This window comes from Perognathus longimembris, chromosome 12 (assembly GCF_023159225.1).
Source record: "Perognathus longimembris pacificus isolate PPM17 chromosome 12, ASM2315922v1, whole genome shotgun sequence".
NCBI classification, from domain to species: Eukaryota; Metazoa; Chordata; class Mammalia; order Rodentia; family Heteromyidae; genus Perognathus; species Perognathus longimembris.
This window is the reverse complement of record NC_063172.1, coordinates 15643912-15670428: the sequence shown is the minus strand read 5'-3', so window position 1 is coordinate 15670428 and position 26517 is coordinate 15643912. Positions and strand designations below refer to the sequence as shown.

Here is a 26517-nt window from a genome sequence, read left to right as displayed (position 1 = left end):
GGAGCTGTGGCTCAAGTGATAAAGTCCTAGCCTTGAGCAAAAATAGCCCAGAGACAGTGCTTAGGCCCTGAGTTCAAGCCCCAGGAACAGCATCAAAAACAAAACAAAGCAAAGAAAAAGCCTGAAATGATATACATATCTCTAAAACCATCTGAAATTAATACTCTGATGAGTCAGAAGATCCCTTAAGCTCTTGCTGGGCTCAACGTACAGGGTCAGTGTTCAGAATATAGGAGATAAAGGACAGTCAGTACTGCAAGTACTCTTTACTGTACTGTTCAGTAAATAAATACCATGTGGCCTCCAAAATTCAGTGAAGACCTTTTTTAACCATGAAAATTATAAGCATTAAAATAGATGAACTACAGATTAAAAGAAAAGCACAAACATTAACTTAGCTTCCTACCACTTATGACCTGGGTCATTTTCTATGTCATCAGATTCAAACTTCAGGTCAACAGGAGAGAATTTACATGAAAGGCCTTCAAAAATTATAAAGGCTAAACACACGAAAGAAATTATTAATATTAAAGTCAATGTAGAGGTAGAAAAGGTAAGTGGTAAATTTAGAAATATTTATTTTCATAAGTAACAGTTTATTAGGCAAATATTGGACTTACGTTTGAAAGCAGGATACATTGGAACCATATTGGTTACAAGGAATGCATCATATTTAGCTTCTGGTGAAGAGCTCAGATCTAAACATTAAGAAAGCAAATAGTGTACATTGCTTACCCAAATCTACACCAGCATAAACAGTCTTCTAAACTGGTCCAAATAAGAGGGAAGGAACGAATCTACTTTTTATTATTACTCATTACCTCCTTTATACAATATTATCTACTTTCCTCCAATTCAATCTCTTTTTTCCCCACTTAATAGCGCTCTCTCTCAAAAATTGTGTATAGTCCTTTCTTCCTACCTAGTTACTGAGACTACTAAATATTTTACTAAAGAACTTGATTTCATTAGTGCAATGTACTTTTTTAAAATCCTTAACAGAAAGAGTGGGTCTGATCAAGGTACATTCTATACATGTATGAATATATCAAAATGAAACCCTTCTGTATAACTAACTGGTGCTAATTAAAAATGTAGAAAAAAGGAAAATCGCTATAATATCCTTAGATTTTTCATTAGATGGTGAGAGATAATTAAAGGTTCCACATATCTTTAAGAAATCACCACCGTTACAGTATTACTTAAAGGACTAATGTCTTAATGATTTACTATGTCACTGTCAGTTTCTCATTTGTGGGGAGGAATAATAAGTTTCCCTTATACTTTAGAATTCTCCTGGAAAACTAGGTTTCTGGTCACTTCTGGGGCAATGGGAATGGGGAGACAATTCTCTCACATGTCCTTTCTTGAAGAAAACCAGAGCCACTAAAACCCCAAGTAGCATGTGTCACCCTCCCGAATACACCCACAGCCTAATGCTCTGTAACTTACAAGGAGGAAAGAGGAACCCATAGGACATCTGTTTATCATTTTTGTAGGCCAAGCAGTTCTGACTGAAACCAGGAGAAACACGGACATCAGGTCGAACACAATTGGTCAGATGCTCAGGAATGCCAGAGACCTCAGCCTGCAAAGCCAGAGACAGTCAGTAATTCCGCCACAGAGATAACCAACTGCAAAGGACATATGCATACCAGATTGCTCTCTTATGAATAATCCTAACCCCAAACACTGCTAGCTTGACACAGTTAATATTCTGATATTGTCTCCTTTAAAAAGTTCATACTGTTAAATACAGTTTTTTCTACAGAAATAATTCACCAAAGTCTTTAAAAAATACACAATGAAGAACCATACTACTGGGCTGGGGATATAGCCTAGTGGCAAGAATGCCTGCCTCGGATACACGAGGCCCTAGGTTCGATTCCCCAGCACCACATATACAGAAAACGGCCAGAAGCGGCGCTGTGGCTCAAGTGGCGGAGTGCTAGCCTTGAGTGGGAAGAAGCCAGGGACAGTGCTCAGGCCCAGAGTCCAAGGCCCAGGACTGGCCAAAAAAAAAAAAAAAAAAAAAGAACCATACTACTAAAATAATGAATATGATTCTATAAAACTAACACTCTTGGAAATAATAATAATAATCTAACACTCTAACCTTTCTAAAAAGAGAGGATATATACATATAAAAGGTACGTAAAGATATAGATATATATAGGGAGAGAGAGAGAGAAAAAAAACATATGCAGAATGCATAAGAGTATACACGTGTATACAGAATAAAAATAAACAAGGAGCTATATGGGGAGCCTTAGAAATATTTTCTTCATTTATATAAAGAAACTAAGGAATGCCTTTCAACTGCCAAGTTGCCTTTTCTAATTATGTTATTTATCTGCATGTCTCATCTTCATCAAATTCCAGTATATCCTTTTATTAAAATGCAAGCAAGATGCTGAGTGTATGTTAATAAACAGAATGCTGGCGGAGGTAGGGCTATGTATGGACAGGAAGTGTATGAGGATTCCATTTTCCACTAAATCTTGGTGCTAACTTCTCTTAAAAACTGCTCTTAAAAAATCAACATTTATTAAAGAAAACAAATAAGCAACCTATTTTATGGCTTGTCTAACCATTGGGCAAAAGTTAAGTAGAGTTAAAAACAAAATGGAAAGAATTAATGTACTCCCTTTGATCATTTCAATATATTGCCATGAAAACATTAGAACAACAAACTAAAGACCATTTCAAAATATTCTGGATGAAATGCAATAAGCTTTCTTCTATCAGGAAGAAAAGAAAATGAAGTCTAAGAAAAAACTCTTTTAAGGAAGCAATAATCACAGTATTGATGCAAGGAATGTGATAAATAAAGAACTTAAGTTCGAATTTTCTCAATGACCTGTTTAGAAACAGTATATGATGTCCAGAGTGGCATTAATAAAACTTCACTATAACCACTTTCAAAATCAGTGTGATACAAGATGTCATATCGAGTCCGATAAAGCACTGCAGGCCTTCCATAGAGGAGATGTCTTTCTAGGAAAGAAAATAAAATAAACTATGTTAAATGCATATTAAGACTTAAATCAAATGTTAAAGAAGTATTAGGAGTGAGACAAGTGTTCTAAAATTTGCTAGCTTACTTATTAATAAGGTAACACCTTCTCCTTAATTTAATCAAATTACTTTTCCTAACATTTTAATTATTTTTCTGATGTCCTCAGCTTGGGTCAAGTTTCATAGTTAAGAACACTATCAGGTAAAAGTCGTGTTTATGTCAATGCAGTTTTTAGTTATAAAAAGTTTAAAATATGTATGGAAAAGAAACATATAAGTAAATCTTGAAGGTGATTTGGCCAATAAGATGGGATGTTTTTTACAGAATTAAACAATCTGCCCTCTGAAAGGGTTGACCAGATTGAACAATGATTTAATTAAGAAGAAGGCACTCTTATCATTATTTGCAAATTGCACCTCAAATACGCATTATTTTAGCATCAAAAGTGAGTGAGGTAAGAAGCATTTAAAATAAGCAGCTTTGTCACATGGGGGTAAACTCTTTAGGTAGGAACTTAAAGGAACATGTATAGATAAAATAAGTGGGCATTCACGAGTATCACTTATGTACAGAAGAGAAAAGTTCATCCATTAACAAAGAGCTCACTTAAAATACCCAAATGCTATCTGTCAGATTCCCCAAGGGAAAGCTCTCCTCTTAGGAAATAAAGGTCTAAAAACTTACTCTTTAAGGAAAGAAATCGGAGTTTAAAATGTTTCATTCCCTACTCAAAATAAAGTCTGAAGTTTGACCTGACCACTTTGAATAGCCTAAACCTTCTACCAACTCTTAGATACAGGGGTTTCTGTAGTCCCAAACACTTAAAGATTGAGACTTGGGCAATTCACAGTTCCCTAAGTATTAATGGTTTTAAAAAATCTGTTTTAACTATTGCTTTATAAGAGAAAATCAGTTCTGACAATCACTTATTAAATTATGTATACATGTTGCTTTAATTAAAGGGTTGCTAGTCTGGGCAAAATAGAGCAAGCCCTTCACAGAATGTTTTGCAAACCCCTCCCAAGTAGAACTGCTGACTTGAGGCAGAATGGTGCACACATTTGCAACATAAGCCTGTTCTAAGCATTGCAGTAAATGGAAAAGCCCTGCTGAGGCTGCCAAATTTGGGGGCCCACCCCGAAGAATTAAACATAATATGACAATATTAAATAAGTAAAATACAACAAACAAATTAAAAGCCAGCAAATCGTTAACAGTAGTACTTGGGGGCAGGAAACCAACCCAGACTTTCCTTCAAAACTCAAACCAAACCTTTTCTAGGTTCAAAATTTCCATTAGGGTTTTCCTTGTTTTCATTTTTGCTGCCTCTGAATTTCCTGGTTTCAGCTGGAAGCAAAAGTATCAGAATTCCTTGAGAAACTATTCTATTTCTTAGCATTCAAGTTCTAATGCTTACCAAGCATGTTTCTCCACATTCATATTCAAGCCTAACCTCTCATCTATTCCATTAAGAGGACAACAAAATAGCAGCCATATTTCTCCATGCACCACTAAAAGCAATAGTTTGGATAAGTGAAAAGTCTCCACCATCACTTCCTTCCTCCAGGCCTCCTCATTCTACATGTGCTGATTTATTTGCAACACCTTGCTTCTTATCATCCTGAGAAACTCTATAATATAATTCATGTGATTTATTTTATGACTGTCCAAAATATTCCACACATAATAAAATTTAAAAAAGAAAGAAAGTAGGAAATAACCTTGCAATGTTAGGGAGAAAGAAGGAAATGTATAAAAGCAGTTACAGAAGAACCTGCACTACACTATCTTTCCAAATGTGTTTTGTAACTTATATGCGATCATTTAAATGAAAGTTTATAATACTCTCCCCCAAAAGAAAAAGAAATAACTTTTCCAGTCTTCACTAATCTGTCACTTCTCCTCTTCCTAATATATGCATTGATGTATTACCCCATGAAGCATGGGGATTCTTTATTTGTGTGTGTATGTGCTGGTCCTGGGGCTTGAACTTAGGGCCTTGGCATGGTCCTTGCACTTTGTGCTCAAGGCTAGCGCTTGAGCTATAGCTTTACCTCTGGGTTTTTGATTATTGGAAATAAGAGATACACTTTCCTGCCTGGCTTGGCTTCAAACTGTGCGATCTCAGCATCCTGAGTAGCTAAGCATTTCAGGCCTAAGCCACCTACACATGACTAAGCCTTTTTTTCTTTTTAATGTCAGACCTTGGGATGTAGAATGGAGATACTGTACAAAGATAATTAAGATAGAACACTTACCCTTAAAGAGCTAAAGTTAAAAAAAAAAAAGATAAATATGGCAGACATGACTGACATGCAAAATGGTCTGTACCATATCAGAGGTATCTTGCAGTGTGATAAAACACAGAGAATAATAACCACTTTTCTATAAAGAGCGTACAAAATTAAACCAGTGTGTCCTACATCCCAATTTATGTCTGTTGCCACAGCATAATTGTTTACAGTACCTCAGTTACACTCAAAAGTGCCAAACAAGTAATGTGATCACAGAGTTGATGATGGAAGAAACAGAAGAGAGAAACAAGAGAAAGAAGAGAGAAGACGCACAGGATTGGCAAGACATCATGAAAATTTGCCTCAGTGTAGTTTCTTCATTTCTGCTCACTCTTGTGCTCTGCAAATTAAATTCAGTTTGCGTCAAAACTTTGGGGTTTGTGGTTTCCAAGCTTTTTGACACAACTGTAGTTTTTGGAACACAGCTGGAGTACAAATATATCATTATCTGATTTACATTTTCTCAACTGTTACTCAACATAAAACACACACACACACACACACACACACACACACACACACACACACAATGGCATTGACAAGCTCCTAAAATTCCAGCTACAGTCTATAGCAGACAACTCAACTCTCTACCTGCCCCCCACCCCTCTGCACCCCCCCCCCCAAATACTTGGATCTTCCTAAAGCTTAGTAGTTTTGAAATATGGATACTGGGTCTAACTAGCACCATCTTGGCATCTTGGTGGATGGTGGGGATTTTCTGAACACGTTTAGATGTGAAACCCCACCCCTGCCCCCAGGTGATAGGTGCATCTGAATTTCTAGAGGCAGGGGAGGGGACTTGGGCAATAGGTTAATTGACCTGCCAGACCTGTACCATGAACTCACAAGACTCTTTGAACTCTCTGGAGCTCCCTGTGACCCTGCCATGACCCTATTTCGGCCCCATGACCACCTCAGCCACCATTTTGCACCATTCAGCATGTCTCCTGACTCTCCTCACCATGATATCTTTCTTCAACTCTCCATTAGAGTTGATCTAGTTTGTTGAAATTGTTTTCCTGCTCTTTTATTTACTCTACTTCCCTCGTGGCTCAGTTTCCTAACAGTATTAATGATATTCAAGGCTGCAAGTCTTGGGGGACATGTGTCTGCTCACAGTCACCGGCTTTCTAACAAAGACTCCCAATTTGACCTCTCAAAATGTAGCTTCTTTGTATCTCATGATCGAATTCCTGTATAACCATTTCACCTAAGAAAGGAGCTTTGCAGTTAAGAACCAGAAATGTGAAGATACTGTTAGGCTTTACCTTTTCATCAGAGTTGACAGAATTATAGGTTTCCAGTCACAGACTGACTCCACTCATATTTACAACCCACAGGTGCACCACACATTGTGTTGAGTCAAGTCCCCTCCCAAAAAAGTCTATGGGTCTCAAGCCTTACACACATGAAAATATTCACTTCAAGACTAGACCACAGACTCTGCGTTTAAATTACATTCTTGTGATCTCTTCCCCCCCAACACACACTTTTTAATACTTACTTTTCAAAATATTTTGAATGATTTAATTGGCATAAGTATTTATGAGGTACAATAGGACATTAGAATAGATGCCCCCTATACAACTGGATGTTCTACCCATTGTTTATCTCTCCTCTCTGATTTCTTGATGTTGATCTAGTATCATCCGTATCTCCCAAGCATGGATCCTATTCTGGAGAATGCTAGGCATAGCCTTCCCTTCCCGTCCCATGTCCCTGTTTATACTGTTGTCTCTGGTATACTGTTCCATGCCAAGGTTCTCCTCTAGATAGCCACATTTGGCAAAATGCTGCCATATAAATCTTTTTAAGTGGTGTGGACTTCCCCAGAATGTACTCTTTTTGTCTTCCAAAGTTGGGTCATGCAGACTTGCGTTTGTGTTTCTTTTCCCTCCTCAGCTTCCTGATTCATAATCACCACCCATTGGCTGGCTGCCTGAGAGCCACATGAAATCCCTTCTCTGCTTTTGTTTTCTGAAACATTCATTCCCACAATAACATACTCTTAAATTTTACCCCAAGACTTCTATACTAGGTCCTTCCTTGCCCTGTATTCTTTCTCCATTTTTTGCCTTCCAAGTGCTGATTATCATACACTACCATTTCAATTACTCCTGTGGCAGTATAGTCATTGCCTCTATTAATGCCCTTCTCTCCCTTATTTTGACCCTTAAAACAACATGCTGCATTCATCTGCTCACTAAATCTTTCACAAGAATAGCAACTTTATGAGGACAACAGAAACTTTGTGGTACTCACTACCTCATCCTTCCATCTCCATCAATGCCAACACATAATATGGTAAATAAGTGTTGGTAAGACAATTTTTTTTAAACACTGAGTTTCTATAGGTGACCTGCCAAACATAGTTCTGTGAGACAGAATAGGCAGATCAGTGCTACTTCCATTACTGTATTGCAGCACTTGGTCTCTAGGTCTCATGCTTTGGGCACCTTTTTCCTCTCCTTGGCCTTTTGGGAAGAATCTGGATTGATTCTATCTGTTGGACTAGTCTAGAGGAGGACCTATGGGGATAAAAGACAAACTTCTTTGGGCATTAATTCTACCCATCACTAATGCATTAGTAATCCCTAATGAGGAACAATACCTATATCAAAGCATTTAGCAGCCTGGTGCTGGTGGCTCATGCCTATAATCCTAGCTGCTCAGACTGCTGAGATCTGAGGATTGTGGTTCAAAGGCAGCCCAGGCAGGAGAGTCCATGAGACTCTTATCTCCAATTAACCACCAGAAAACCAAAAGTGGAGCTGTGGCTCAAAGTGGTAGAGCGCTAGCTTTGAGCAAAAAGGCTAGAGAACAATGCCCAGGCCCTGACTTAAAGCTCCACCACTGATAAAACAAAAACAAAAAATCATATAACATTTCAGAAACAACTTCCAAACCCTGAAATGCACTGAAATTTTCTCCTGACATGTTCTTCCACACTTAGAACAAGAAGTATTTTTTTTCAGAAGGACTCATATAGGCTTCCATGTCATGCAGAACTAGGCAATTCAGCTCTTTATTGCTTTGTAATTGGTTAAGTTAGCCTCTCCAAACCTCTGTCTCTCCCAGGAACGTGTGTGTGTGTGTGTGTGTGTGTGTGTGTGTGTGTGTGTGTGTGTGTTGACACAAGACCTCTCCATGTAGCATAGCGTAGCCTAGACTTATTGTACAACCCATACCGTCCTCAAGATCCTCCTTCTGGTCACTGGGATTACAGATGTGAACCATGAGCCCAGTATCTTTGCACTGTTAGGAAGTGAAGTATATAAAGAAAACAAATTCAGTCTTCACCCAAATTGCTTACGGTGGTAATTGTAGCAGTTTATAAAGGGACTTTGCTCCACTTCAACATCAGCAAAGAATATTGTTAGGTAAAGATAATTAAAATCCAGTGTCTGTTTTCATGTTCATCCTGCATCTCACTATAAATGACAAGTTATATGTTGATGTTTTCTTGCCTCCCCCATATCACACCCATCAACACATCTACATAGAAAAACACAAATACATCTCCTTCCTTCTTTAGTACAACTAACATCACTAATTTAAAGAAAAAGAAAGTATGGTTTTAGAATTGGAAACAGATATAATCATATTCAGAATGGCTCTGAAAAACACACAGGCACTCAGACACTCACCCACAATGATTCACATTCACAGCAGATACTGAATGTTTTAAATGGAGGACTGGACTTTATAACACATCATAAAGACTTGAGAGTGCTCAAATCCAGAAAACATTGCTTAGCTGCTAAAGAAACAACTGAGATACAGTCAATTTAAAAAAAAAAAAACAGAGACAAAGACCAAGAGACAAAAAGACTAACGGGAGAGCTATGAGGTGTGCACATATTCTAGAATCTAAACATAAAAAGGCTTTCCATATAATACAGTAATGATATCATAATTTTATTTCATGTAATACTTTTAAGGTCTCCTTTTTAACCTTACGGTTTGATCCCATCAGTTTATCAGCATATCAAGGCCTTTTCCTACTGTAAGTCTCACCTAATATTTTACACCATTTTGAAGCCATAGATTAGAAACTATCACTGTGCAGCTTGTCACAGAAAAGCCAGAGCCAATTCAATGTTGGCTCAGCAAATGCTGAATGAATCCATAGATTTCCATGCAAACATACAAACCTTATATTTCAGTCATATAAAAATATCCTTCAGTGAGCTGGGGGCCAGTGGCTCACACCTATAATCCTAGCTACTCAGGAGGTAGAGATATAAGGAATGCAGTTCAAAGCCAAACAGGCAGGAAAGTCCATAAGACTCTTATCTCCAAGTAACTACCAGAAAAGCCAGAAGTAGGTCTGTAGCTCAAATGGTGGAGCTCTAGCCTTGAGAAAAAAAGCTCAGGGGCAGCACAGAGGCCCTGAGTTCAAGCCCTAGGATCAGCACGCACACACACACACACACACACACACACACACACACACACCCTTCAGTGATATGTATCAGACAAATAAGAGTTAAGCAATGGACAAGGGGCATCACTAACTACAGCTCCTGCTACCTCTGATGGCCACAAAAGCACCAAGAAGATGCCTCTGATTTTCAGATGTTGAGGTTTGCGGTTGTTGTTCGTACAGAGTTGTAGGGCTACTCTTTTTCTCACATGAAAATGCTCCCCAACAAACTAAATGAATAATTTTTTTCCACAAATAAGAATGTTTTATTACCATGAACAACCAGAGTTTGACTCGGCAAAAACATATGAGTCTGTTTAAAAAAAAAAAAACTGTCATAATGAACAATGCATCAATGTACCTTTTTAGGAGAGAATCATCTCAGTGCTATTTATTTGCTGTGGTGACTAAATATTTGAAAAACTCAAATCATAGACTCCCTACCCTTGGATCCTGGCAAGATGTCTGTTTTTCTAATTACAATATCACTACAGTCCACTAGCAGCTAAGTACCAGAGATTTTGTATCAGGTGTAGACTTTGTACAAGACAGCTTTTACCAGCTAAGACTTATTTTGAAAACTTGGTTCATCCAAATATTTGACAAAATGTCTGTGTGCTCTGAGATCAAACAGGGAAGGGGGAGGGTGGCGAGGGATGAAAGGAAGACAGAGGCAGATGATGATCTTTATAAGGCGGAAAAAAAGCAAGCAAATAAAATATTCTGCTGGTTTGCCCAATCTCTGCTTAATCAGATTGGAAAGCACACATATGATAAACAGAATCACATGGAAACTAACAACTCAAGTGATGGTCCCCAGAGAACTCCAGTGTGTGCATCTGTACAGCATGATATGGGTTATAGGCATGGGTTCTGTGTATGTGTCTTTAATACAGTCTTAGTCTTTCCCTGTTGCTTCACTAAGTTGCCTATTGTAGATAGTAAACTGTAGAGTAGTCTCCCCATTCTCCTCTGGGGTTTTTTTTCTTCGAGTTTTCTGTAATTTCACAATCAAAAAGGAGAATTTTCATGGTAGACTGTATTTGTGTTCCTAATACTTTACTGTTCTTGGTTATTGCTATATAACTAGCAAGGTCAAATCTCTGTGGAGAGTTTTCACGGAAATAATACACTTCCCTATGTAGTTTGTCTTGGGTACTTGTCTTTGCGAAGTGAACTGCCACATGAAAGCAGAAGCACCAAGCCCCAGTGCACAGCTCTGTGTGCTACCATGATCCCAGATAAAACCTAGTCTGTCAGTCAGGATTCTATAACAGAGCATGCGTGGAGCAAAGCCACACTTAGCCTACAGTCAGTGACCTAAAATGTGAGCCAGATGTGTATCTTTCTTATTACAAATCACTAAAATCCTCTTTGTTTCTGACATATCCTATACTTGCAAGTATCTCCCAATACATGCTTGTTAACATTATATGTAAAATAAGAGGAGAATGAGTCAGAGCCCAAGATAAGCTTCTATGCGAAGGCAGAGTTCTGATTTGGTTCCTCTTATGCAATATACCTGGACTCTTGAGGAGGGTAATATTCAGTATAGGAATAGCCACAAGCACTTAGAATCATGCCAACCATTTTCTTTACAGGAGTTCTCATTAGCAACTTTAGCCTGTGACACTAGATCCCCAGTGGATTGTCAAAAGACAATACAAATGCCAGTAGAATGTTCAATAACACAGTGGCACCTTTGGTACATAGAATAACCCTTTGCTAGATGCATACAAAAATCACTTTGAAGACAAATAGAAATTGGGAAGACGGTGAAGGAGCAGCAGAGCCCTAGCTGAGCTCCCTCCGACATCGCAGTTTTACTGCTCCAGAGAAACTTTTACTCCTAAAAAGACAGCTTAAGTAAGAAATTGGAAATACAATTTGAAATTCTGTGCTTACCCAATGGAATACATAGAAAGTCTTCTATTTTCTTAAATCAAAAACCAACATTATCTCATGGTGTTTTTGAAAACAATCTCTTACCTTCTGTAGACCCTTTGGTATGAAGGCGTTTGTTGAGCTCATCCAACTTGTTCTTCGTGTGTGAAAAACAGAAAAGAAAAGAAGAAAGCAAATCAGAAAAATTATTTCTTTCTTATGCTCTTATTTTAGGCACATATATACAAATTAATTATAGTAAGTACAATACTGTTTCTGTGTTTCCTTTGAAACCCTAGGTATACTAAAATGACTTCCTAGGTATACTAAAATGACTTCCTAGGTATACTAAGTCCCTAGGTATACTATTTCCAAAACTAAAGTATGACATTACTTTTTCCAAAGCTAAAAAGCAGTATCTCCATAAAACTGAACAGAAATCATTCAGAAACTCCTCGTCCCTTTATCCCTTAGAAGCAGTCTAGTATTTATGGACAAAAACACATTTACATATGATAATGTCTCAGCATTGTTTTTAAGAGATGTTTGGAAATTACCAAATATTCTTAAGTGGGAAAAATGAAGATTAGTAAGCTGAGTTTATATAATTAAATATATTCATAAACAGCAAAAAGAATGAATGATTTAAAACTTTATGTACTAATACACAGAAGTCTATCTCAAAAACACCAGGATGAATCAAGTAACTGCCAGATTCATGTACTACCGTAGAATACAATTTATAATTTATAATACAAAAACCGATAGCACAAGTTATTTTAGGAGACATGTTGATTACTCCATATATTATTTAAGTGGTACATATAGAGAGAATAAAAATACAGATATGCATGAGAATTAGGCCTATTTAACTCTGGTATGAAGGAAGAAGGAGGAGGAAGAGAACACAGAGCATCCACTGTTAAGATTTCTTTCTTCTGTCTTGACATACTGAGTTCACTGAGCTTTTACTGACTTCTATAGCTTTTCTGTATGTTTAGGTTTATCTTTATCCTTTTCATGGAAATATTTTTAGAGACATTCAGAAATTTTAAAAAAATCCAAAATTTCTCTAAACTGGTCTAAGACAAGATATTCCAAAAACTGCTCTTCTCCAGATGAACAATAAATCAAAGGACAAGATGCAACTGATAAGATTCATCTAAAATTGCATTTGGGATTCTCTTCACAAGATGACCTTCATATTGACCTTGACAATTCAAGGCCTCCAGCTGAGATCTGAGCATAACCTCTCTTCTTGGTTCTTGTGAAAAGAAGATGGAGGAAGGATGTAAAAATGAAATGGGATGATAAAGAAAAGAAGCTATATTCCTCCAATGGGAATCCTGCCACACTGTGTCTTCTAAGCCCCTAGGAATCCTGGAAGGGAAGCAACTGGTGGAAGGAGATTGAGTAGTAGGGTATTTGCTTTCAGTTTTGCTGAATACTAACAGCAAAATCACAATGTATGTCTAATAAAACAATATGTGCAGACATTAGATTTTTCTTGCTTCGAGCCGGCTTTGTGCCAATTAAGTGTAGAAGTCTTGCTTACTTTGTCTTAATAGAAACTCTGATTGGCAGCTTATAAAGATCTCTAATCTAGAAAATTCCACAAGTAAATTATTGCTTAGTATTTTTCACTTATTTGGGATTCAACACTATCGACACATGGTGCAAAAAGGAGTCTGTGTTGGCAAGAACATTCCATCCATCTGATGCTTTTGCCCAGACTGCTCTGTGTCCTGGGAAGCTGACCTCAAGAAACTACACCAGAGAGAAACTTTCCCTGTGGCTTCCTATTAGGTACCAGAAAGGAGAGAGAGATCATATCCCACTTCTCCATAACAAGTTATAGTGTGTTAGCCACATTCACCAACAAATTATAGTAAGTGTTCCTTCCTATTCATCTCACTTGCTGTTCTAGTAACTTTCTCCTACTATTCACCTTTCAGGTTTTGGAGGAACTGTACCCTGCAAATCCCTCACACATTACAATCCATCCAGCTTCATTACTTTGGATCCAGCCTGCCCAGTCTTTGTAAATAATTCTCTCATACATGATTAAAATTATCCCATGACATGTCTTTCAAAACCTCTTTGATATGGCCACCTGATTCTTGTCAGAGCCATCACTAAGAGACATGTGATCCATGACTGAAAAAAGAAAGAACTCTGGTTGGGAATTGCAACCTCATAGAATAGCAATTGGCTCTTCATGTACTATACTGGTACGCCCCGATTTGGTAGCACTGAGCTGCAGATGGTGAATTAAATTTAAATCCCAATAATGACATGAAAGTTTTAAGCTCCCCGCCACATCATCCAGTAGCTCCATGTTGGACAGTAGAGGTAGAAACCATGTCCACCATCACAGAAAGTTCTAATGGACAATGCTGTTATACACCCAACCAGCTCCTCCATGAAAAATATAAATATTATTTCTACCTTTGGCTCTACCTTATCATCACAGGTACAGCCCAGGTCAAAGTCAGATTGAAGATACATAATCCCTGGGTAGTTCGGTCTGGTCACTTCCTCTGGCATGATTGGCCTGAAGGTATTAGTACGTAATAGGTGATTCAAACTACCATGGGTTCCATTATTAGGAGCTGGCTTCAATCCCAGGAGATCTGGTTTTAGAAGAAAATAATAATAATGATGATGATGATAATAATAGTAAGAAGAAGAAGAAGAAGAAGAAGAAGAAGAAGAAGAAGAAGAAGAAGAAGAAGAAGAAGAAGAAGAAGAAGAAGAAGAAGAAGAGGAAGAAGAGGAAGAAGAAGAAGAAGAGGAAGAAGAAGAAGAAGGAGAAGGAGAAGGAGAAGGAGAAGGAGAAAGAGAAGGAGAAGGAGAAGGAGAAGGAGAAGAAGAAACAAGGATCCAGATACTTCTTAAATACTTTTTCATGACATATAGTGCCTCATAAAAATCTGTAAACTCTGAACACAAATCACAAAGCACAAATTTAGGGGGTAGAAACTCCCTTCGTACTTAACTAATCATTCTCACCTCACAATGTCTTGTCATGGCTTCCTCAAATAACCATATTCATTGTTGGACCGTGAACACAGGGAAGCATTCTACAAAATGGAGCTTACTTAGCTATTGCCTATGTGTTTGTTACTTAGCTATTGCCAATGTGTTTGATGGTCACAACTCAAGAACTAGGGGTGCCATTATCACTTCCCTGGGTTGGTTTAATTCCAAATCCTGTAATGAGACTCATCATCAATAAGTAACCACAGCCTGCCCTCTAATGCACCCCACAGAACTGTGAGGACAAGAGGAGGTTTGGGCTGTGCTCCTTAAAGTGCCACTGGAGGATGAACAGGCTGATTTCAGAGCACCTGAATGGTAGCCAAGTGGGCACACAGTGACTTGCCTAAACAGAGAGGCAGGACAGGGGAAGAATTAGCAGCCAAGATTGGAAAAGAACCCAGGAGACCCGACTTGCAGACTCCCCCTCTAACCACCAGCCTGGCACTCCCTTACTAAATAGGAAAAGTTGTCCTCATTCAGCAACTAGAAGCTCAAGGAAGAAAAATAATTAGGAGCACATAAATAGCTGGCCACGATGCTAGCTGGCAAAAGTTTCACTGGGCTACAAGGTGAGACAGGGAGGTTGGAGAAAGTGCCATGAGGAGTTCTTGCTTCATCAGGTCTCTGACCAGTGGTGTCAAGCTGTAATGCTATGTTGGCTCAGCCACAGGCTGCCAAGAGCAACTCTATGAAAACTCCCCATTAGTCAACTGTTGAAGGGAGACAAAGGAGCCTTAGATGGGGATGGTATTCTGTCCTTCGCACCAATAGGCAAGTTAGAATACATTTCCTCAGGGAGAGGAGACAGCCTCAGAAAATAGATACCTCATTTCTTTCCCTGACATAGAGGAAGTTCTTATATTCACGGAAGGCTGTTACATTGGTTTTGATTAAGTAAGTGACTTACCACACATAACATTGTAAAGTTCGATGTTTTCAAATGGAGGCACTTTAGTCTTGTACTTAAATGTTGGGCCATACCCTACAAACACAGTCTTCCAAAAACAAATAATAATAAGTTAATCATTCCTGACACCCAGCAGCAAGTCTTCCTCCATATACAAAAACCATGCAAATTCCTATAACCCACCATCCTATCAATAGTGCCACTAGAGCACAATTCCAAGTCGCAGGGCCATGTTCCTACCTGCATGCTGTTCACCTTATTGTCGAATCCATGGTCTCCCTGGAAGAAACATTTTCCTGATGGTTTCTTATAAACATCCAAAGGTTTCCTGCATTAAAAGAATTTTATGATCCATCAAGATTTCTCCTAAGATTACTGTAATAACAATTCAATTTCAGGACACAGGATTCCCTAAAAAGACAGATACATGAAGACCAGAAATTACTGGGATTATGTAGCTTATAATAAAGGGGCTTTGGATACCAATTTTTCCTCTATTTTAATGGCATCATTTTCATGGTAATGACAAAATACTTCTTGTCATGTTTCCTAGTGTCTTCACTTAGACAATCATCCCAGAATAACCAGGGACCTTTCAGCAGAGAACCTGGGCCCTTCTCATACTTGGTGCCTACCTTAAGTAGAAAGCCCTCATCACTGTGTCCATTTTGTGCCTGCCTGTGTGCTTTACTAGCTGCAAGAGTGTAAGACTCTCAAGTACAAACAAGGCTGTGTTTGTTTGACATCCATATATTCAAGACTAGGCTCAGTGCCAAGACTAGTAGGCACTTCTTGTATGTGTGACACTTAACTAGTGCATAGAGATCTGCATTCTATAAAAATGTTTGCATACAAAATGACTATGGGTATAACACAACTAGAGGAGAATTTAATGAGCAACTTCGTCTAGGGTGACTTATCTTTGAAAGAATAAAACTGAAACAAAGCCTAGCTTCACCTAAACCTTATCTTTATTTCAAAAAAAGAAAAGGAAACATCCCTTCAAGACATCAAGATCATTTCATCTTACTTTTCCTGAAAGGAAGACACCTCTTACATACGTGTTCTATGGCCCTTTTCCAGAACAAAGTTCATGTTTATTAGCACAAATATACTCTAAGTACCTGCAGAGTATTTAACAAAGTTCATGTTTATTAGCACAAATATACTCTTCTAAGTACCTGTAGAGTGTTTAGTAGTGATGTACAATGCTTGGGGAAAACCAAGAAACCTAATGAATTGTTTCAACCCTTATGAAAAGTACCCAAAGCTAGAAGTAAGGATGGATGCACATAGAACACCTCAACAATATAGGAGTTAAATAGGAAAGCATTTCTGCTCATTTAAATGCCTAGATTTGATGTAAACTAATTTGTTCATTTATCATCTTTCCCTTCATTATATGTATATATGTGTGTGTATAATTATATGTAGGTACATATATGTATACCTATATGTGTGTGTTTGTATATACATATATATTTACGTGTGTATATATATATATATATATATATATCCCAACTGAATCAAATTTCCTGTCTCTTGAGTTGCTCCATACATTAAAGGTCCCACCATGGACTCAGTCACATTTCTACAATGGGTTTATGAGAATTCCTCACATTTGCTCTACATAATTCTAATCATTTCTGGTGTTCATATGTCTGTCTTCATGATCTTGCATGTTTAACTCTATCTTCTCTTACAAAGTGACAGGTGGGTATTTATTCTTTGGGTCCCGGGTGTCTTTCTAAGTGCCCTGTGTGGGTACAAGTTCCTAGAGCATCATCTCTTTTCATTGTCTTCACTTCCTTGTAAACTCTCAGTACCCAGCGAGAGGGCATGACATAGTTACTCAATTATTACTCCTCACCGATTCACAACATTTTCACTAGGAGAATGTTAGAGAAAGTGAGTGATAAGATCTGCTTCCAGGTCTTGAAAATTAATAAATCTTTAATGATTGATTCTTTAAAAGTGTCTACAGCACTGCTCCCCAAACATATCCTATATCAGATTCAAAAGCAAGGAACTATAGTACAAAAGAAGGCAATGTCAGAAATATTTAAAGCAATGTAAAACATGTCCCCAACAACAGAGGTTATAAGATTAACATTTCCTCTAGCTCTCTGTACATATTGCTACAGGCAAAGGTGTGTCAATGACCAAATAAACTCAGTATATTAGGGCAAGATCTCACTTATACCTCAAGTAATAACAGTAGATGATAGAATGCCCATTCAAAAAGTAAATATAGACACAAACTCACTGAAAGACTAGAGAGATCCACAATATTGACCCTCAGAATTTAGAGAGGCATTGTCTCAGCACTAATTGCCAAGGACACAAGATTTTTTTAATGAAACAGTAAATTTCCAACTGATATTCCTTTTAATGATGATCAAGAACCTTACAGTATTTCTAGATGCCAAAGAATTGGTTGGGATAAGAAATATCCCCCACTACCTTGCAACATGCCATCTACGTTCCACCAGCAAATGGATATCCTCGATTCTTCTGTTGTTCGCGTAATGCAAACGTTTGGGCAGGTGCTGTTTCATGTAAGGCTTAAAGTGCTGATCTGGTCTTTTACACTAAAATAGAAATGAAAACTGGTATTTCAATGGAAAGTCTTCTAGAGAAAGCCCTAGACACATTAAAATTTGTCTTAAAAAGTCAAGGGGAGAGGAGGATAAGAAAGAGTAACAGAGTGGATTTGATCAAAAGTACATTATACAGCCAGGCACTAGTGGCTCATGCCTGTAATCTTAGTTACTCATGAGACTGATATCTGAGGATCATGATTCAAAGCCAGCTGGAGCAGGAAACTCTGTGAGTCTCTTATCTCTAATTAACAACCAAAAAAGCTGGAAATAGAGCTGTGGTTCAAGTACTAGAGCACTTGTCTTGAGCAGAAAAAGATCAAGGGTAATGCTCAGACCCTGAATTCAAGCTCCAGTGCTGGTACAAAAAACAAGTACAGTATACGGATATTATATTTCTATATGTAAGCATGGAAATATGACAAAATACCCCTTGTATAATTAATATATAAATATAAAAGAGAGAGGCATAGTCTCTTCCTTGAAAGCTGAAGGCAGTGTTAAGCCAAACAAAAGGGCAGTTAGCAAATAATTGGAATTTATTAGCCCCCACAAGCTGAGAGAAAATAAGTTCCCACTGAGTTAGCTAACTTTGGAGAGGAATCTATCTCCAGGCAATGAGGGGGAAACAAGAAATTTTAAAGAAACATTTCTGTCTTATAAATCCATAACTGAGGGTGTTCAAATCCCAAAACCTTCCCAAGTGCCCCAAGTTAAGGGCTGGGGCGGGGGGGGGGCGGATAGAGGGAGGAAGACACATGTGCAGCTTATCTGGTGATATACTCGGAGGCTTTGAAGTTTCTACCTTAGATGGTGGAGTAATGGGATGGGGGCATATCCATTCCAGAGAAAGTAAAGATTTGATTAATCATGAATAAAGATGTCCCCGTTTTGATGGAAGGATGATATAATCTTAGTTTGTCTCAATGCCAAGACCATTAGGGAGTCTGCAGCTGACCAAATATAAGGGGCAGCAGGGTAGCGAGGGAAACATTGCACTGGGTCCACAGAGAAGGCAAACAGGCGGTGAGCATGTGGATGCTGCCCCTGGGGGCAGAGGGCTGGGGGCTTGCAACACTTACTGTAAGATTAGCAATGATCGCTTTAGGGTCATCTGTGCAAAGAGAGAAAGAGAAAAAGAGAAAAGATGTCAACACACATGACAATGATCACTGAGGAAAGCCACTTTTGCAGCAGAAGACTCAACGCTTCCTCTCCACACCTCTCAGAAATTACGTTCACTTTCATGTTTGCTTTTCAACACATCAGTTATAATGTGGGTGCGTTGGACATTTCAGTAAGTGAGATGCAACATAGCAAGTGCAATGGAATCCTATAGCAAACTTGCTGGGCAAATCCAGGCCTTCTCTTTGGAAGGAAATGCTGCCTCCTCCAGCACCGGATCCTGCTAGGTAAATCACTTCATGATTCAGCAAGGAGTCCTTAGGAACTAAAGTTTAGTTTCCTATTTGCAGTTTAATGTCAGGAGCTAAACTGGTTGTTTGGGGGCTTTTTTTTTCTCCACAACAACATCCTGTTTATCTGCAGACCTCTGAAACATGTCATCATCCATTTTAAGATAAAATCTTCTAAGCCATTGAGTTGACTTTGATAGGGAGCCTTGTTTTCATGGCCATACCTTAGGTGTAAATACTCAGGTGGGCACTCTGTGCAAATGAACACGGTTCCTTGCGTTTCATTACAGTACATAAAGGCTAAAGCAAGGCTATGAAAATGATGGCTGTGTATAAACAGGATTACATTGTCTCAAAGTCCCTTTTAGCATGGAGTTCGGGGGGGGGGGAAGAGGAGGAGATTGTAGGTTGTTTGGATTTTGTTTTGCTTTTGAAAAATTTGCTTCACTATGTCATTACAGAGTCAGCAGAAAAGGAAAGCAGCATTCCATTAGCACAGCCTGCCCCAGAACACAAGCATCTGGGATGCAGGCCTTGTCTATATATTTCCTGCTAGAATTCCCAGGGCCTGGTGCATAGTAGGCACTCAATCTATCATCTGTTGAAAAATATTAATAAACATTTGTTTGCTTTGTTTGAAAATGCATGTTGAAATATGACTATACATGCTCCAGACACTATCTTCACAGTCTTTGTTCTTTGAGACCCAAAGCTGAGATGTAAATTCCATTCTATTGCAATTGAGGCCAAATTTTGCTTGCATCTTTTGATGGAGAGTAAGTGGTGATGGCAATGGTCAGGGCTAACCTTGATGGAGTTCATTCCCTTGGAGGCACCTACTCTCTGGCCAGTCAGTAGTTAATGCTACTACAATCTTCACAAAGCCAATCAGCTTTAGGAAGTGAGGAGCATTTCACACGAGGGTATCCGCTGCACCTGGCTGAACAAGCCATCGGTCCACTACATTCCTTAGCTTCACAAAGCCACAGTCCTCCAAAGGACCACACTGATTAAGTTTATGTTCTTTGATAATGAAGAGAAATCTCTTCATTTGGGCAATCTCATACTCAGATATATATATCAGAGAATTACTTAGAAATATCAGATGATCAAATCTATGTTTAGGACACTAGTCTTTCATCCTTTTACATTTTGTGTGAAGAAAGGGTGGTGATTTTAAATCAGCAAATCCAGGTTCAAATCTCAGGTCGCCCACTTACTAAGTGTTGTCTATAAAGAGGATATCAATATGTGTCACATAGAACTACTGAAAAGTTAAAAATAAGAGCATATATAAGCCAGGTACTGGTGACTCAGGCCTGTAATAGTAGCTATTGGGGAGGCTAAGATCTGAGGACCTTAGAAAAGTCTATGAGACTCTCATCTCTAACCAGTAAAACAGCAGAGCTGAAGGTGACTCAAGTGACAAAGCACCAACCTGGAGCAAAACACAAAATGATAAGTGAGAGCATGAGGCCTTGAGTTGAAGCTCTAGTACCACACACACACACACACACACACACACACACACACACACACACACACACACACACACACACACACAAAACACACCACTTTTTTCAGTTAAATAATGATGGAACCAAGACATCATCACCGCAGTCACAGTTCTGTAGCTTCAACTCCACACTAAACACAAAGGTAAGTCTCGAACCCGTCATCTCGCTTTAGGTGCTCCCCCCCAGCCCGTTTTCCAGATGAGGAATGGAATGTTTACCCAGTGATTTCCTGGAAGGGCTGGGATCTGAACTCTCACATGCAGCCACCATTTGAGCTCTTCACCACCCCTACTGCAGTGTCTTTTTCAAAATGAAATCACATTTGCCTGGTGTTGGATAGAGTCCAAAGAATCTCATTACTAGTAGTTATGAGGCCATAACTGGTCCGGAGCAAAGTTTGTTGCCCCTTAGAACATTACATTTCCTGATTTCAAAAATGCCTTCTGAAATGAAGTCTTCCTTGGAGTGCTCTGAAATGTGAACACTAAAATCAAGCACTACCCAAGGACTTGTGTACTGTCTATGATGGTGTCTCATCTATCTATCACAGGGGATAAAAGATAAGAAGTCATTGATGGCAGGGAAAGGCATGGAAAAAAAAAGAAGCAAGCAACACTATCATTTTATTTATTTCACAATGTTGCCTGGGGCAGACCTTGGAACATTTCCCATTTCCACTTGTGTTCACACAAGAACATCACAGGGCCGGGGGGGTGGTGGTGGTTAATTTTCCAAAGCTTTGAGCTTGGTGTCAATGGTTTCTTACTCCCAAGGCTAAAAACCACTAAAGATTTTTTTTTTCCTCAAATGCAGCATATCTCAAAACTGTGCACTTCTTGAAACCAAGGTGAGCAGCACTGAAAAATCTTAGTACATAAAATGAAAAAATAGCACAGTGTAACGTGGACAAGTAAAACTGAAGCAACAAGAATGTTCCTGTTTGTTTTGTTTCTCATCTTTTGGGAGAGTGGCCAATCCCTAAGGGTTTGATGTTTTTCCCACCTGGGTGTTTCAAATCACTTTAATAAAAGGGAAAAGCCCCCTTCCCTTGGGCTCCAGTGAACTTTCAGGGTGCAAATGTAGTTTAGCCAACCCTAATTGAGGCTCTTTAGTTTCAGCTAAGGGAGTAGCCTGAACATGATGGTGAAAAATTCTCCTCTTGTAAACAGAAGTTTATAGTTATAAACATGCCCCGAATAAAGTGTAATTTCCACATGGTAAAAACAAGAGCAAATGTTTATAAACATTATGCATTGCCAGGAACCATTCTAAACAATATGCATAAAATTCCACTACAGTCCTCTGAGCTAGCTACTGTCTTTTACCATGTCTGTTTTTCAGGTGAAGAAATGAGAGTTTTAAGTGACTTATTCAGGGTTGGTTGGCTAAGCAGTAGGACAATTAGGATTTGTAACCTAAGTATTTTAGCTTCAGAGAACAAGCCTGTACCTTTCCCATTGAAATTATCACTCTAACTACATAATATTTTAAGAAGCAATAACTTACATTTAGCATTATTGTTAAATTTGGGTCGAATCCTTCCAAGAGTTCCAGGCACTAAAGTAATATCATCCACATTAGTCAGATAATTGCTCAAGAATTCAGTTCGATCACATGTGACATCTTCCATGCCTACGGAGAGAAGAAAAAATAAGTATTTTTAGGTAATATTAAAATTAAAATAATAAAATCCTCACATAGAAGAAAACACCAAAACAGCATTTTAGGGCTGGGAATGTGGCCTAGTGGTAGAATGTTTGCTCAGCATGCATGAAGCCCTGGGTTCGATTTCTCAGCATCACATATACAGAAAAAGCTGGAAGTGGTGCTGTGGCTCAAGTGGTAGAGTGCTAGCGTTGAACAGAAAGAAGCCAGAGACAGTGCTCAGGCCCTCAGGACTGGCAACAAAAATCACTTTATTTGATTTTTGGCAACATAATGGAAGGAAGCTTCACACTAATTTCTTGACTTTAAGGTTTTAAATGTTTCTTTATACAACTTTCACCAGACTTTAACTCAGCCATATCCTCGTATAAGCACTAGGAGGCTGAAAAATGTATCATCTCAATGATTGTTTTAAATTAATGAGCAAGAACAGCATGACAAATGAAGAAAATATTTATAGTTGTTATAAAAAAGATTTCTTGTTCAAAAATAATTTAGATTGCATCCCAGCTAGAGGTGGTATAAATAATTACAATATACAGATCTTTTTCATCTCCTTTACAGAATGTCATTTTCAGCTCTCCCCCACCCCATATAGTTCCTATTTTGAGCATATAATCACTAGCTCTTACTCTGTCTCTGATGGTGGTCTTGGATGTTACTGACAAAACAATACTGGCAGCAAGCAATGAGAAAGAAAAATGTCAGTTCCACTGACCACCCAAACTGAAAAAACAAAATAATGCTCCAAACAGACTGTAGACAATATAATTAGTCAGAACTGGAAGCTAACAACTAACACATAGAAAAATCTAGATAGGGACTATTTTTTAACTCATCAATGTTCCTTTCCCACCCTAACATTTGCTTTCTGCCCTCCCTTGAGGAAAATGTCTTGATCATTATTGTGAAAACTAATCATAATCAAAACAATCTCAAGTCTTAGAAACACAGACTACAGCAGATAGTAGAAACTTTTACTTGGGGGAACGTATATAAAATGGCATGGACCTATGAAGTTTTAATACACAGTAGCCACCCTGCCCCCCATGCCAAAACCACTGTATGGTTTTAGTTATCCATGCTCAATAGTCGCTCAAAAATCCTAATGGGAAATTCCAAAAATAAACAATTTATAAGTTTTAAATTGCCATTCTGAATAGTATGATGAGACTGCATGCCACCCAGCTCCATCCAGCCCACCCAAAATAAAAATCATCCCTCTGTCCAGTGTATCCACACTCCACTCCCCACGCTGCCAACTTCATGACAGTTGAAGGAAAGAAACAAAGCCACACTCAAATAACTCTTATTATAGTACATTTTATCACTGTTTGATTTTATTACTATTTGCTGTTGTTCCTTTATTAAGTAGATTTATAATTAGGTAAGTTAGTAAAAGTAAGAAAGGAACTTGGTCATGCAGGATTCATTTCTGTCCTCAGTCTCAAGCATCCACTTTGGATCTTGTAACATAGCACCTCTGGATACTGGTTCATTCAGCACGATCCGACATAAGCATATGCTCCAAGAGAGAAGACAAGTGATTCTGTGAATGATGCCTAAGGTTGTCCACTACAGAACTATAAGCCAAGCACCAATGACTCACACCTGTAATCCTACATATTCAGGACGTTGAGATCTGAGGATCTTGGTTCAAAGCCAGCCTGGGTAGGAAGGTCTGTGAGATGCTCATTTCTAAAAATCTACCTCCCCCACAAAAAAAGACCAGAAATGGAGCTGTGGCTCAAGAGATAGAGCACTAGCCTTGAGTTCAAGGACAGCACTCAAGCCCTGGGTTCAAGTCCCAAGACCAGCACAAAACAGAACAAAACAACAACAACAGCACCTATAATCTCATATAACTCAGATTTGGTAAAATTTGAATTATCACTCTTTAGGATTCTAGATCCATAAAATACAATTTGGAATGAAAAGCAAGAAAAACATATCCTAACATAGCACAAAGGATATATAGATCTTATCCTTTAAGATGGAAATTCTCGGAAAGAAAAAGAAAAATAATCAACACCTACTGTGTTCTAGCACAATGATATTGCAGGAAGGGAATGTCTTCAAATAATTACAAATGGAAGACTAGACAGGTCTCCCGTTTGTTATATTTCTAAGGCAGTCACTTCTTCTACTCCAAAGGTGAACCATCTCCTTTACTTTTGGACACCATCAAGGACATTTGCCGAGGGCTTCTCCAATATCACCACCCTCCACTCTGCCAGATCACCTTTGCCTGGGTAGAGATAGTTCCTTGTAGTATAGATGGGTGAACTCATATGCAGGCCACATAACATGTACATGTCAAACGGCTCTTAAGTGTCATGGAGCTCCATGGAAATGCCTATCGACCTCAAAGTCTCGCCTCTGAAACTCAAGACCATGGTGGTTTGTAAGAAAGGGATACGGTGGCTTCGGGGACCCCAATGGATCTAGAAGCCTGCACACTAAGCAAGGGTTTTAATCTGTCCATAACCTTTACAGCACTTGAGCATGTGACTCACTGCACCATCTAGATGTCTGCATCCCCATGTAAGCCAATGCTGTCCTCACTTCTGGGCAACTTAAATTGAATCAGCTGTGTCATTCATTCCACATTCGCCACCCTGTCTATAGCTTTCCACGGAACCAAACTCATGGAGTTTGATTTTACACAGGGTAAGTTTTAGTCCCCTCTGTGGAGCAAGTTGGTTGCCAGGGGCAATTTTGTTTTTCTTTTACTTTCTCATAGACCTTCTGGAACATTCTAGAAAGAAAACTCCAGGTGTGGAGGTATAATTAGGGAGATTTACCAGCTATGCTGAGCAGACGGATCCAACAATCAATACATGTGCAGCTTTCAAACTGCACTCCAAGGGAGCACACCTCAGTTCCAAGATCATTATTTCAATTTTATAGTTCCAGAATACAACAGGCACTTACTAAAGCTCTTCAGCATGTCTGTGAAATAAGAATACTCTAAGAGGCCATCTGAGAACTATAAACACAAATGTTCATGATGTTCTTCATCACCTCAAAGAAAAGTGCTTCTGATTTTCCTTTATTTTGTTAAGTGATATAAAAATTAAATTTCCTAGCCAAGTATGGTAGTGTACAGTATCATCCCAAAAGACAACACTTGAAGGCAGAAAGAGGTAAGTTCAAAGTGAGTCTGATCTATATAAAGAAATTTTGCCTCTCAAGAAAGAAAGGAGGGCGGAAGAAGGGAAGGGGGAAAAGAGGAAAGACAAAAAAGAAAGAAAGAGAGAGAGAAAGAGGGAGGGAGGGAAGGAAGGAGAGAGAGAGAAAGGGAGAAAGGGAGAGGGGAGGGGGGAAGGAAGAGGAGAGGGATGCAGGAGGCAAGCAGACAGGATGTCAGGAGGGCAGGAAGGTAGGCAGGCAGGGAGGAAAGGAGGAAAGCAGGAAGGGAGAAAGGGAGGGAGGGAAGAAGAGAGGAAGGAGGGGAGGAAGGAAGGAAGAAATCCTAACTATATGTGTTGGTATATAGCATTAAGCTGCACATTGGGGAGGAGAGGCAATAGCATTGTGAGTATGATGCCAGCCTGGCATCATACATAGAGAGTTCTAGGTAAGCCTACAACACACACACACACACACACACACACACACACACACACACACACACACACACACACACACACACACACACACACACAATTTTTTTTTAATAAAAGCCATTTACTATACTGTTCCTTTCTCATTCTCAGTCTTCCGCAGTGCAGTAGACCCTCTCCTC

General features: G+C 38.8%; 1 protein-coding gene across 7 annotated transcripts in view; it reads right to left on the bottom strand.

The window, feature by feature from the left end:
- The window catches only part of Enpp2 (ectonucleotide pyrophosphatase/phosphodiesterase 2), a 106473-nt gene that overhangs the window by 9319 nt on the left and 70637 nt on the right, over nt 1–26517 (bottom strand). For 3 of the 7 annotated variants that reach the window (XM_048359126.1, XM_048359125.1, XM_048359130.1), the window contains 11 exons: nt 22611–22736; nt 19255–19286; nt 18036–18163; nt 15813–15900; nt 15573–15660; nt 14072–14256; nt 11729–11780; nt 4292–4366; nt 2861–2997; nt 1453–1588; nt 621–698 (listed from right to left, as the gene is read on the bottom strand). In XM_048359126.1, coding sequence (XP_048215083.1) covers nt 621–698; nt 1453–1588; nt 2861–2997; nt 4292–4366; nt 11729–11780; nt 14072–14256; nt 15573–15660; nt 15813–15900; nt 18036–18163; nt 19255–19286; nt 22611–22736 — 1125 coding nt within the window. The remainder of the gene's footprint in view (nt 1–620; nt 699–1452; nt 1589–2860; nt 2998–4291; nt 4367–11728; nt 11781–14071; nt 14257–15572; nt 15661–15812; nt 15901–18035; nt 18164–19254; nt 19287–22610; nt 22737–26517) is intronic. The other 4 variants (XM_048359128.1, XM_048359131.1, XM_048359127.1 and 1 more) reach the window with 3 other exon arrangements.